The sequence below is a fragment of the Pongo pygmaeus genome, chromosome 10 (genome assembly GCF_028885625.2).
Source record: "Pongo pygmaeus isolate AG05252 chromosome 10, NHGRI_mPonPyg2-v2.0_pri, whole genome shotgun sequence".
Taxonomy (NCBI): Eukaryota; Metazoa; Chordata; class Mammalia; order Primates; family Hominidae; genus Pongo; species Pongo pygmaeus.
Genome location: NC_072383.2, coordinates 62304415 through 62319066, shown reverse-complemented (window position 1 = coordinate 62319066; position 14652 = coordinate 62304415). Strand labels below are relative to the sequence as shown.

At 35.2% G+C, this 14652-nt stretch overlaps 1 protein-coding gene across 1 annotated transcript in view; it reads right to left on the bottom strand.

Moving 5' to 3' along the window:
• Nucleotides 1-14652, bottom strand: part of TBK1 (TANK binding kinase 1) — a 50240-nt gene that overhangs the window by 9742 nt on the left and 25846 nt on the right. Inside the window, exons 7-13 of the mRNA XM_054442285.2 lie at nucleotides 12249-12359; nucleotides 10355-10534; nucleotides 7916-8112; nucleotides 6902-6960; nucleotides 6403-6494; nucleotides 3825-3926; nucleotides 2294-2372 (exon numbers count right to left, since the gene is read on the bottom strand). Of these exons, the coding sequence (XP_054298260.1) occupies nucleotides 2294-2372; nucleotides 3825-3926; nucleotides 6403-6494; nucleotides 6902-6960; nucleotides 7916-8112; nucleotides 10355-10534; nucleotides 12249-12359 (820 nt within the window). The remainder of the gene's footprint in view (nucleotides 1-2293; nucleotides 2373-3824; nucleotides 3927-6402; nucleotides 6495-6901; nucleotides 6961-7915; nucleotides 8113-10354; nucleotides 10535-12248; nucleotides 12360-14652) is intronic.

Here is a 14652-nt window from a genome sequence, read left to right as displayed (position 1 = left end):
GCGGAGGCTGCAGTGAGCCGAGATCGTGCCACTGCACTCCAGCCTGGGCAACAAGAGGGAAACTCTGTTTAAAAATAAATAAATAAATAAAAAGAAATCTTAATCTCACAGGAATGTCATAAAAATGAGAAACATTTTGAGATCCCCAAAAGAAAATATATTAATTTTGATTTAAAGTGCTCAAACGATGCTGGCCCTAGAAATAAATGTCCACTAGGCCTATGAGCAGGTAAATCATGTTCTAAGGTGAAAACAGAGAGAGAATATAAAACACTGACAGCGATATGGCTGCCTATATTTAAATGCAGACAAATACTGGGGAAGACTATTTTGTGCTTTCTGACTTTTAATCACTTTATTCTATAGCTATGGTTTTCAAACTTTCTTGACCACAACTCACAGTAAGAAACTCACTGTTTTAACTCAGTAACATTTAAAGTGTGTATATACCTGAATCCAAAGTTTCATAAACAATGATTTCCTTATTATATGTGACACATTCTGACATTGCTATTCTGTTCCACTGAAAAATACATTGCTGATTACAAGGCACTCAACTTCATAACCTGTTAGTTGTTCATTACTCATATTTTGAAAACCACCGTTTGAGATCTAAAACTGAGGAAAAGAAACAACTAAACATGAGCCTAAGCTGGAAAGTGAAAAGGATATCGTATCAAGTTCCTTTCACTTTTAATTTAACATCCATTTTATGAAAGAATACTTCGAATACTAAAAGCTTGCAAGATTACAATATATTTATTTATTTATTTATTTATTTATTTGAGACAGTCCCGGCTCTGTCACCCAGGCTGGAGTGCAAGTGGCACGATCTCAGCTCACTGTAACGTTCGCCTCCTCGGTTCAAGTGATCCTCCTGTCTCAGCCTCCCAAGTAGCTGGGACCACAGGCGTGCACCACCATGCCTGGCTAATTTTTTTGTATTTTTTGTAGAGATGGGGTTTCATCATGTTGCCCAGGCTGGTCTTGAATTCCTGGACTCAAGTGATCCATCCAACTCAGCCTCCCAAAGTGCTGGGATTAGAGGTGTGAGCCACCACACCAGACCCAGCCAAGATTACAGTATTTTTATTTATCTCATTTAATTAATACAACAACCCATAAGACGGGCAGGCTAAGAAACTGCTGATTTTAGAGAAAAAGAAACCAAGGATGCAAAGAATTAAAAGGCCTTGCTTAAGTAGCCAGCCATGAGTAGGCAGGTAAATGGGGCAGGTCTGGGAGTAGTAATCGGCTCTCACTGATTACTAATATATAAACCTGTGCACTTCTATAATACATTTTAATAAGAGATTCAGAGACTCCCAGAAATTCTATTGTATTTTTCAGCAGAGTAGAGACTTGTGTCCTAATTTCTTTTTCTAGCTATAGACGTGATTACTGCCTTGAAGATCTCAAATCTTTCTTTCCTTTTTTATTTTAGAAAAAAATCTGATAATATTTTTCTGATTTAAATCTTCTTTTTTTTTGAGATGGAGTTTCGCTTTTGTCACCCAGGATGGAATGCAATGGTGTGATCTCGGCTCATTACAACCTCCGCCTCCTGGGTTCAAGCAATTCTCCTGCCTCAGCCTCCCAAGTAGCTGGGATTACAGGTGCCCACCACCACACGCAGCTAATGACATGGGGTTTCACCATGTTGGCCAGGCTGGTCTCGAACTCCTGACCTCAGGTGATCCACCTGCCTTGGCTTCCCAAAGTGTTGGAATTACAGGCATGAGCTACTACGCCCAGCCTAATTTAAATCTATTCCTAAACAAGCTCAAGCACTTTACATTCAACTGCATGTGAAATTACATTTATGAACTTGCTTTAACTGCCACAGCAAGAACACAAGAGCATTATGGATTTAAACACCGAGAGAGAGAGAGAGACAGCGAGAGAGGTTTAAATTACAGTAGGCATTTGAATGTTACAAAAAATTTCAAGGCAGTAAGAGTATTTAATATTGTAAAGAGGTTTCTAAAGATGGGAAAAATTCTTTCTCTGCAGTGAGAAATATCATCTCTATAAGAAAGTTTATTTATTTAAATTATTTATTTTACAGACAAGATTTCGTGCAGTTGCCCAGGCTAGGGTGCAGTGGCACCATCATAACTCACTGCAGCCTTTAATGCCTCAGCTCAAGTGATCCTCCTGCCTCGGCCTCCTGAGTAGTTGCGATTATAGGTGTGTACTACCATGCCTAGCTCCTAAGAAAGTTTAAATCTAATAGTGCCAGCAAAGGAATAGGTTATGAGCTTACAAATTTCATAATTTTGTAAACACTTACTCTCAATAATTTCGTGTGTATGTCTGAAATTTCACCTAACTCTGCCGCTTCTAGGTTGATCTTCATCAACTTTTCGTATCTGTATGAAAAGTCAAGAGAAAATTAAATGAGTATAATCAATACATAGTTTTAAAAAGATGTTTTATAAATAATAATTTGAGCTTTCATCATAACCATTTAAAAATAAAAAATTGATTCAAAGTCTATAAGCCAGCAGATTGTTAAAAAAAAAAAAACCTGATGCCGGCCAGGCGCAGTGGCTCATGCCTGTAATTCCAGCACCTTGGGAGGCCAAGGTGGGAAGATCGCGAAGTCAGGAGATGGAGACCATCCTGGCTAACATGGTAAAACCCCATCTCTACTAAAAATACAAAAAAAAAAAAATTAGCCGGGCGTGGTGGCATGCGCCTGTAGTCCCAGTTACTTGGGAGGCTGAGGCAGGAGAATCGCTTGAATCCGGGAGGCAGAGGTTGCAGTGAGCAGAGATTGCGCCACTGCACTCCAGCCTAGATGACAGAGTGAGACTCTCTCTCTCAAAAACAAAACAAAACAAAACAAAACAAAAACCCTGATGCCTTCCTGAAGAAGGAATTTTATCTGCTTCTATTTTAAATTTGCAGATTAAGGGATGGATAAAACAGAAAAGACAAATTAATTTCAAATACTCTTATGTGAGGATAATAGTAAAAACACATTTCAGAATTAATGAAGGTCAATAGTGAATACTGATTTCATTTATTGTATTTCCTCTGCAGTACAAATAGTATATTCTAGAAAGAGGGCAGTTAAAAATATCATTCTGTTTCAAAACATGTTCTCAGGAATAAGATTAACAAGTAAGAATAAACTAAAAGTAATTCCTATAATTCTAAAAATACTACTAAAAGGCTGTTCTAGAACACCTCTATTTCCTTTGTTGATTACAAGTTTCATATTTTCTTATTCACAGTTTCTGTTTTACAAGATAGAAATGAGATGTTTTTCCCACTACCTTTTCCTACCCAATGGCTGGGAGGAAATGCCACTAAGAGATGGTGTTCATTTCTTACCAAGAAAACTGGCATTTTTGCCTTTGTGATGATAAAGTAATCACTAATCTAAGGCTGATCTTTATTTTATTTTGTTTTTTGAGATGGAGTCTTGCTCTGTCGCCAGGCTGGAGTGCAGTGGCATGATCTCAGCTCACTGCAACCTCTGCCTTCTGGGTTCAAGCGATTCTCCTGCCTCAGCCTCCCGAGTTGCTGGGAGTACAGGCGTGTGCCACCACACCCAGCTAATGTTTGTACTTTTAGTAGAGATGGAGTTTCACCACATTGGCTAGAATGGTCTCCATCTCTTGACCTCGTGATCCACCCGCCTTGGCTTCCTAAAGTGCTGGGATTACAGGCATGAGCCACCGTGCCAGGCTGCTGATCTTTAATAGAAACCCTAGCATAGCATGCCATATTGTGCCAAGGATAACTAAGTCATTTAAACAGAAATGGAACATTTAATAATTTAACCCCTACTAGTAAGGAAGTAGTCTACTCACACTTTCACAGTTTTTTCAATGTTTCTGACACAGAAATCCAATGTGATCACAACTTCTGTCTTTTTGTGAACAGTTTCATTGTAATCATCTTTAATTAATTCACTAAAAAAAAAGAAAATTATTCTCATTAGTTTATCTAAGGAGTTATTTTTTCTTATCTACCACTAATTATACTGCAGTACTACCATTCAAAAACATTTTATAACAATATTCTTGATATTCGTCAATTCACACTTTTTGAGACATTATTATTAGAAGCATTTCTGTGATCCTTATGTATTAGGGAACTCATATTTTCACAAACCATTACTACTTAGGTTAACAGTTTAAAAACCTAAGGTATTAAAATTACATTAAGGAGTAAAAACTAACCTACAATTACACAAATAGTTTGTAGAGCATTACAGTTTATACCACCAGAATTAATTTTTACTACTCAGAGTAGACTACTGTCTGATTTATACTTTAAATCAATTACAGGTTGAATATCTCTTATCTGAAATGCTTGGGACCAGAAGTGTTTTTCAGATTTTGGATTTTGGGATATTTGCATATATACATACTGGTTAAGCATTCCTAATCTGAGAATCCAAAATGTTCCAATGAGTATTTCCTTTGAGCATAAACTTTGAGCAAAAAGATTTGACTTTTGGAATATTTTTTATTAGGGATGCTCAACTTGTGATCTCATCTGAATAAGGATGACACAGTAAGAAATATATAATTGAAGGGCTTTTGACCTACATCAGGGACCAACAAACTAAGACTTGAGGCCTGCTTTTGTATGGCCCATGAGCTAACATTACACTTTTAAAGATTGTAAAAACAAAGAAGAGACCATATGCAGCCCACAAAGTCTAAAATATTAGACTGATCCTTTAAAGAAAATGTTTGCCAAGAGTGGTTTACATTAAAACTATTTTCTCATGACTTACTGGACTATAAACTAATAAGTAAAAGGAATAAAAGCTTCATGGATCAGCAATTGACGGTAGATAAGAGAGAAAATAAAAACTGTTAGTACACAGAGATTTTTCCAGAAACCAGTAAAAACAAGGAAGCTTCTTAGTGGAAACAGAAAAGCATAGGCTTAGGAACTTAGATATGTGAACACAGTGAAAAATATAAACACAAATCTATGGGTTTCATATAATGCTAACAGAAAAAAAAAAGGAGCCTAAAAAGAGTGATGAAATGCTTTATATACACTTTTGCAAGACGGGGTGGGTATGAGGTAGGCATACATAAACTGTCAAAAGCATTACAGTCCAAGGGCACATACATAGTGACATGAGTGCAGAAAACAAACTTCTTAGCATCTGTCGGCCACAAGGCCATTATGATGTGTATGCAAAATTCAAAAGCTTTGAATGATGTGTAGAAATAAGCATAATTTCCAAAAGAGATAATGTATTTTCCATTTTTTTCAGATGGAAAGATGACATCTATAAATCATGAAAGTAAAAAACAGGTAAAAATTACATCCATCTTACATTTCTTAGAGTCACTTTCAGGAAGAAACTACTTAAACTAGATGATCAGTTATTCTGATCTAGAATAACTATATAAAGCGATCTAGTTTTAAAAAATTAGCTTTTAAATTGCTTGTTAGATTATATATTCATATTGTATAATTTTATTTATATGAAATGTCTGGAACAGGCAAACAGTATATTAGTGGTTGCCTAGGGCAGGGCTGTTTAGGCGGAAATGGAGAGTGAATACTAATGGATGCAGAGATACTTTCTGGGGTGATGAAAATGTTCTAAAATTAGTGATGATGGCTGCACAACTCTGAACATACTAAAAACCACTAAACTGTATGCTTAAATGCATGAGTTATATAGTATATGAATTATATCTCAATGTTGTGAAGGCTGGGTGTGGCTCATGCTTATAATCCCAGCTGAGGCGGGCTGATTGCCTGAGCCCAAGAGTTTGAGACCAGCCTGGGCAACATAACTAGACCCCCATCATTAAAAAAAAAAAAAAAAATTAGCTGGGTGTGGTGGGGCATGCCTGTAGTCCCAGGTACTTGGGAAGCTGAGGTGGTAGGATCACTTGAGGCCAGGAGTTTCAGGCTGCAGTGATCTGTGATTGTGCCACTGCACTCCAGCCTGGGTGACAGCGAGACCCTGTCTCAAAAAGAAAAAAAAAAATACGGCGTGATAAAAAAGGACTGTGTACTTCATTTGGGAAAATGGTAGGAAATTAAGGAAGACTTTGAGGACTTAAATGCTAGAAAGTACAGACTGTACTGGATTCTAACAAGCCAAAGACTTCTAACAGAGTTAAATGACAACCAACTAGTCAAGGTCCTAGGAAAAGAAATGCATTTGCCGTCACATCCTATAGCGTGGTGTAAGTTTTAAAATTCAGATACTATTTGTTCTGTCTCACAAAGTCATTGTAGGACTCATGAAAAGTGAGCTGCTAAATGTTTTAGAAACTAAATGTGAAACAAATGTATTATAATAAAAATCAAGCACCTAACCTAACTAGTTTGAAGAGAGAAAATATCAATGATGGGGCAAGGTCTACATGAAAATCAATTTCAAAATTTCAATCTATTACTTACATCAGCCATCGTATCCCCTTTCGCATTAATTCCTGATAAAGCAGTAAGGTACTGGCAATTCTGCAGGCATAACACACAACCCCTGTTATTGCCTAATAAAGAAATAAAATGTCAATATTTGGTGCTAATTGTGGTATAGGTTAAGAAAAAATTTTACACAAAATTATTCAAGCTTACACATTTTCATCAGGTTAATTAAAAACACAATAAACCAATTTCTAAGAGTTAAAAATAGATATAAATATAACAAATATGTTATCCTTAACATTATCTAAACATGCACTATCTCAGTGGAGAGAATTTTCTTATATAATGAATTCAAGAAAGGATAAAAAGTAAAAAAGAAAGACCACAAAATAACTTGGAAAGGGTATCAATTTAAGTGAATAATTTCCGGTCATATAGGCATACATGAAGACACAATACATGTTATTGCTTCCACTACTGATAGGATACATTAAATTCAGATGTTTACATAGTCATTCAATTAAATACTAACCTTAGCCATGCTAGCATCCCCGTCTAAATCATAACGTGGATGTACTTTAGGGAGGGAAACTGAAATATGAAGTAAAATAAAATGAGAAAGAAAACTTTTTGAAAAAATCACTTTATCCTTTATAGAGCAAACACAATGTCTAAATTAAACATTAGTGGCAAAATCTGTAATGTAGTTTTCGTGATTAAAAAAACACTACTTCAAACAATAATGCTCATTCTCTAACAAATTACCTCAAATATTTCTAAGGAGTTTCATTTTTTCCTTAAATATACTCCAACACAATGAGTTCAATGCTTCTCTTTAAATCTACATCAAATCCCAACCTTCAAATAGAACTGTAAAATTCTGGGTGATCCATTTTTTTTTCTACCAGTAGAATGAGTAATTTAAAAGATTCTAAAAATGCAGATCTAATTTTTCTTAGACTCTAAAGCTTGGCAGAATGTTCTATACATACTGCACACAAAAAATATTTGCTGAAATTTATGATATAAAGGGTAATTTTGAGTGTTAGCAAAACACTTTTTAAAGAGAGTTACAGTGAAACGTATGACAAATTTTATTGTTTTATGAAACAAAATATTTGAAGTCAAATGATGTCTACAAGGCTTTTTCAATTTTACAATTACTCTCTTTCAACTATAGTAATTTATAAAATTTTAATATTTATGAAAGCTCTACACTAATGTCATCATCAGCTTTATAAAGATGACAATCATTTCTACAATGACAGATTTTGTGGATTTCTTTTTTTGTTTTTGAGACAGGGTCCCACACTGTCTCCCAGGCTGGAGTGCAGTGGTGCAATCTCGGCTTACTGCAACCTTTGCCTCTTGGGCTCAAGCGATCCTCCCACCTCAACCCCCCATGTAGCTGGGACTACAGGTGCAAGCCACCATGCCCCGCTAATTTTTGTTTTATTTTTTGTAGAAACAAGGTCTCACTATGTTGCCCAGGCTGGTTGTATTTTTCTAATGGCTAGTAAGAACGACAAGAAAAATCCCAACTTACTTTTTTCATATATTAATCCTATGGTATTCAGAGGTTCCCGGCTTACTACAAATATAGGGTTTTCCTCAGTAGTTTTAGGGAAATGTTGTGCCAGTCTTCCAGGTTCTAAGACTAAGCGTCGCCCTTCATAGATAAGTTCTTGATTTGAAGAAATAATTTTGGTTTGTTTATATACCAGTTCATGAAATACAGTAGCACTGTGTGAGAAAAATTCAAAAGGACACTATAACTGGGGATAAAGTGAGAGGCAAAATATTTTTAATGAGTGCAACAACATCCATTTCTAATTCATATACCTAATATCATAACCAGTCCACATAAACTTGCTTTGTTAATGTGGATACTAACTCCATTCCATATAACTTGTCCATACAGTAAGCAATTCTAAAGTATTTTTATGTTTGGATACCTGTGTAATACACAGGATTCTTAATATTTTCTTTCCTCTGTGTGTGTGTGTGAGACAGAGTTTCGCTCTGTCGCCCAGGCTGGAGTGCAGTGGCACGATCTTGGCTCACTGCAGCCTCCGCCTCCTGGGTTCAAGCGATTCTCGTGCCTCAGCCTCCTGAGTAGCTGGGATTACAAGTGTGCACCACCACACCCAGCTGATTTTTGTATTTTTAGTAGAGACAGGGTTATGCCATGCTGGCCAGGCTGGTTTCGAACTCCTGGCCTCAAGTGATGCACCTGCCTCGGCCTCCCAAAGTGCTGGGATTACAGGTGTGAGCCACTGTGCCTGGCCAAGATTATTAATATTTTCAAATAGAGAACCATCATAGCAGAGAGGTTTAGAGCACTGACTTGAATCAGATACTTGGGTTCAAATCTCAGCTCTTCCACTAACTTCCTATAAAACCATAAGTGACTTAACTCCTCTGCACTGTTTCCTCATCAGTAAAATGGAGATAATAACAGTAACCACTTCACAGAATTGTTGTGAGGATTAAATGGCTTAAATACGTAAAGAACCAAGAATAGCACTTGTTATGTGACTATATGTTTGTTAAATACATTAATAAAACTAGGTATTTTCAAAATGATGCTTTGGGGGAAAAGACAGCTTCCCCATGAATAGATCAATGACATCAAAAGAAATGTTTCAACAGCAATATTGTAATTTGGCTTTACAAGCCTCCACTGTGACCTTTTAAAAATTTTTTGTTTTTAATTTTTGTGTGTACATAGGAAATGTATATATTTATGAGGTACATGAGATGTTTTGTTACAGACATGCAATACGTAATAATCACACCATGGAGAATGGGGTATCCATCCAGTCAAGCATTTATCTTTTGTGTTACAGAAAATCAAATTATATTTTTTTAGCTATTTTAAAATCTACAATTAAGTTATTATTAACTATAATCACACTGGGTGAGCTTTTTACAAAACATTCTGACATCACTGTATATTCACATGCAGTTCTAAGACATGATGAAGAGAGACACCATATATTCTTCCCCCAGCCTCCCCCAATGGTGACATCCTGCATATAGCAAAGCATCACAGCCAGCTATTAACATTAATACACTCAACTTACTCAAATTTCCCCAGTTTTACATGCAAGTATATGTATGTGTACAGTCATGCATTGCTTAATGATGGGAATAGTTCTAAAAAATGCATCATTGTGTGAACATCATAGAGTATTTACAGAAAACTACATGGTATAGCCTTCTACACACTTAGGCTATAGGGTAGCTAGCCTACTGCTCCTAGGCTACAAACCTGTACAGCATGTTACTGTACTTAATACTGCAGGCAGCTGTAACACAATTAGAAACAGTATTTGTATATCTGAACATATCTAAACATAGAAAAGGTACAGTAAAAATATGATATTATAATCTTACGGAACCAGTGTCGTATATATGGTCCGTCATTGACCAAAACTTTATATGCAGTTTTATCACATGGGTAGTTTTTTTAATCACATGGGTGTAATGTCTTTTTGTTTACATAAAACAAACACTGATTATTTTTCCAGAGCCAGGTGCTTTAACCATTATTATGGTTAATAGTAACCATATTATCTGCATAGGGTTATCATAGGCAAATAACCATGCTAACGACGAAGACTTAGGCTTTGATATTTTAACATGGCAGGATAGTACACTTAGTAAAACCTGGCTCGTTTATTGGTAGATGCCATTTGTGGTTATGTCATTATGTAACTTGAAAGAAGGCACAGCAATGAAAGTACTTTTGTAAAACTTACAGTTTAAGAAACAAGCTAATTTAATTATAAATTTTAGAATATCAATCCTTTTACTCCAAAAATAAGTGAAAAGGAATTTACTAAGCACTTAAATATAATTTTCCATGTGGGAAATAGGTACTTTTGGTGAAGCTGAGGCATCTTTTCTATTTCTTTTCCTAACTTAGGAAAATATTATATAACAGAATATGTTGATATAAGAAGAAAATAGAGATACTTACGTATTATAGCTATGAATATAAATCTTATGAGCTGTCATTTGTTGTAGCGAAAAAACATGAATTATCATTCGGTGAAGTATATCACTAGTTTCTGCAAAAAACTGGTCAAAACCCCAACACTTTTCCTGATCTGCTTCAAGGATGTTTGCAAGAACAGGGGTAAGTAGAACCTGAAGACCCCTAAAATAGTATTGAAAAGTTACCTGAAGAGTGAATATATCATATTCTGTCTAGGTTAAAAAATCATAATATTTACCAGCAAATCAAAGGAACTGTCATTATTACTATATTAGATTAATTTAAAAAATTTAAAATCTGTCAACTTTTCAGAAAGCTAGGTAACCTTCATTTAATATCACTCATCAATGAATAAGGAATTATAGCTTTTTTCCGTCTAGAAATGGGGTCTTGTTATGTTGCCCAGGCTGAAGTGCAGCAGCTATTCACAGATGCTTTATGCACTGCAGTCTCAAACTCTGGGGCTCACGTATCTTGTCTCAGCTTCCTGAGCAGCTGGGATTATAGGTGTATGCCACTGTGCCAAGACCCATTACATTTCTGGTAGTTGTTTTCACAGCTGATTTGTAGTACTTAGAGTTCTTACTATTTAAAACAAAAAAATTATATAATATACTTTCTGGCATCTAAGCAATTTTTCTCAAAGAATTTATAACTTGGTATGCTAAAGACTGACTCGACAGATAAAGCCTGTTACCCTCCAGAAATATGCTGCAGTTCAGATCATCAGATTTTTTTGATTCTGAATTTTGGCAATATAATTATTTATCAGCAAGTGTTCATTTTCTGAGCCCTCTACATTTTATCAGTTTCGCCTGAGATCCCCAAAATAAGTATTTCCTAAATCAAAATTTAACATAAATCACAATTATAATATTAAATTTCTACTCTCCAACACAATGAATTTCTTTTAGTAATCTAGTTACATGACAATTTCATTTTGGAAACTTTTTAAACCACACAAAAAACTGTTAACAATAGTGGTTTTTGAAAATGATTTCAGCATTGGAACTCTTGGTTTAAATGAATTTTCACAGAACCCAACATATAAAATGATAAGTGATATTTTATTAGCTTGTTTTATATATTTATTTATTTAAAGTCATACAAAAAGCACCCACAACTTAAAATAGGTGTTAAGCCACTAATTCATAACCTGTGTCCAATTAAGGATTATATAACTACCACACTCAGGAAAAATGGAAGCTAATTCAGTAATCACAAATACTAAATACCGATGCATGTCTTGGCTTTATTTCCAGAGTGAAATACAAAATAATTTACTTTCTACTTTTAATTTCTTTTACCTTAATTCTTTCTTTGTGGTAACAGGATTCTTAAACGACAATATACTTTTTTTGATTTCTGTCTGTGACATTAAACAAGACCCATATGAACATCTGAAATGCTAAAAAGTACAAAAAACTATTATTTCTCACCCTTTGAATAATCTGAATTTTTTTAAATGAAGATAATACTAAATCTCTTCATTGTTTGCTTTTTACAACTCCAGTTGAGAAATTTACTCATATCCAATCCACTATTCGTTATCCATCAATATGGAGGTCATTACAAAAGATACTAAGGTCCTGAGCAGGATCCCCACACTGGGAAGAATTCCAAGACCAGTGATTACCAGTCTCAAAAATGTATGCCCTGTGTCCTAATGAAGATCTGGGGAAATTATTCATATAGTAGAGAATAAATATTTTTACCACCACAAAGACAAAAATCATTTATCAAAGCATATGCTTTGACAATATCTAATTAAAATAAAATCAAACTACACTTCAGTATTTGAGTATCTGTGGTTTTAGGCAACAAAGATTTCAAACACCAAAGTGCAAAAGATGAGAATTAGGTATACCATACTTACCGAGAAAGACTGCAAGAAACAGGCATGTCTCCACTCCAGTCAATTGGTCCATTTTCTGCTTTCTGTACTCCAGATATTGCACCAGAAGGCTTTCCTGTAATTATTTTATACCTTGGGAGGAACAAAAGCAGAATAAAATAAGCAGTTCATTTTTGCATGACTTATTAATGGGCTTTGCAAAAGTATTTCCTCAATTGCACCTACAATTATCTACTAGATGAAACTTCGTGATTGATGCTCACAGGATCCATAAAACAATCAAAATACTTTGAATCTGACTGACTGAAGTACAATAGTGGTTGTACGGTTATTTATATATACCATAATTAATTTTCATTTGAGATCTCACAGTGCTTTATAACAGCATCTTGATGTTAACAAAAATATTAATTTTTCCATCTGAAAAAACCGAGCAAACACAAAATAAGTTATGTCACAGAATGTCTCTAGACCATGAAAAAGCATATAATCCCTCTTACCCATATTATCCAAAGGCACAACTAAAGTTTCTGCAGAATGAACAGCATTATTTAAAACAGAAAAGATAAAACTATACTATACAGAGCACAGTATCAGATTCTTTGCACATTGGAAAACACACATTTGCACATTTTGGAAAAAAGCACATTTGTTTAACATTAAAGTAAATGTGCTTTGAGCAAATCAATTATTTTTTTAAAAAACAGAACAAATCACCACAACTGATTTAGACCATTTGCTGCTTCCTCAGCAGTGGCAGCCAGGATTTCTGCCTTAAGAGATTTTTCAAAGAGGAAATTAATGTGAAAAATAAGGTGTGTTCATGTGAGAACTATCTAAGAAGTAAGTGCACATGTGTGGGATTAATGCAAAAGAGAAGTGAATAGAATAAATGGCAAAAGTCTTAAGGGAATGCTTACAAGTTTTAAAAAAGTTTAATTTTGATAAGATCCACATATAAGTACATTCATAACATGCAAATGAGATGCTGAGGAATCAGCACTACTATAATGTTGGATGAATACATCTTTCATTAGTAAAGTAAAACAATTATTATTACTGAGTACTTCTATCACCTCTGAACATTTTTTAGCATCAATGTTCATAAAAAGTTGAGTTTCTGTGCTAATAAAATAAAATTCTTCTAATGGTATATCTGCCCACAAGGGTGTCAGATAAAATCATCAGGTATTCCTAGCTGCTTATGAGTCACATGTTTCCTTTATTAGGGAGCAGCATTTTTAGGGCAGCAAGAAATGCTGACATTGCTTTAAATGCTGATACTATCTATGATGAGAAAAGTATGATTAACTGTTAGGCACAATTTATGTGTAATGAGAAAAACACAAATTATCAGTTTTTTGTTAATGAAGAGATTTCATTAAAAGGGCAATGACATAAAGCAGGCTCAATAGGATGCTATGCCAAAATCATCAGTACAGTTAAATAGGTGTCTTCTTCCCATAAACATGTACACCGTCCTTGCTGGAAAACATTTAAATACCCAAGTTATAGAAAAAGTCATTGTACCATCTGAATTTGTTTTACTTCCTCCAACCAACAAAAGGAAAAACATGCTTCTCCCTCAATTTTTTGAGAAGAGAGTAGATAATTATATTTTTATAGTTGTGATTATTACTTTAAGTCATGTTTGCTTCATAAAAGATAGGGCCAAGGCTGGGCGTGGTAGCTCATGCCTGTAATGCCAGCACTTTGGGAGACCAAGGTGGGAGGCAGATCACTTGAGGCCAGGAGTTCAAGACCAGCCTGGGCAACGTGGTGAAACCCATCTCTACTAAAAATACAAAAATTAGCCGGGCATGGTGGTGGGTGCCTGTAATCCCAGCTGTTCGGGAGGCTGAGGCTGGAGAATTGCTTGAACCTGGGAGGTACAGGTTGCAGTGAGCTGCGATCAGGCCACTGCACTCCTGCCTGGGCAATAGAGTGAGACTGTCTCAAAAAAACAAAACAAAACAAAAGGTAGGGCCAAATATATAAAGGTCTGAGAAATATGTTAAGACCTAAAAGAATGGCTGGACAGGTTAGGTTGTCGGTGGTTGTTATCCATTCACTAAACTCAATATTCTTCACGTCATAGTTTTATGTGTATGTGGTCTGGCCTTCTCATGAAACAAGGATATTCACTAATGTCTTTTAAAATAGAAAGAAGTGTGGTCAATTATGGATTATTTTTATAATTAATTTCACATCTAGAAATCCATCTCTTCCTTGGCTTACAAAAAATGACTTTATACACAGTAATTATTTCATAATACTCATGGCAATACATCTCAACAAACTAGGCACAGAAGGAACATATCTCAAAATAATAAGAGCTATCTATGACAAACCAATAGCCAACATCATTCTGAATGGGCAATTCCCCTTAAGAACTGAGACAAGACAAGGATGCCCACTCTCACCA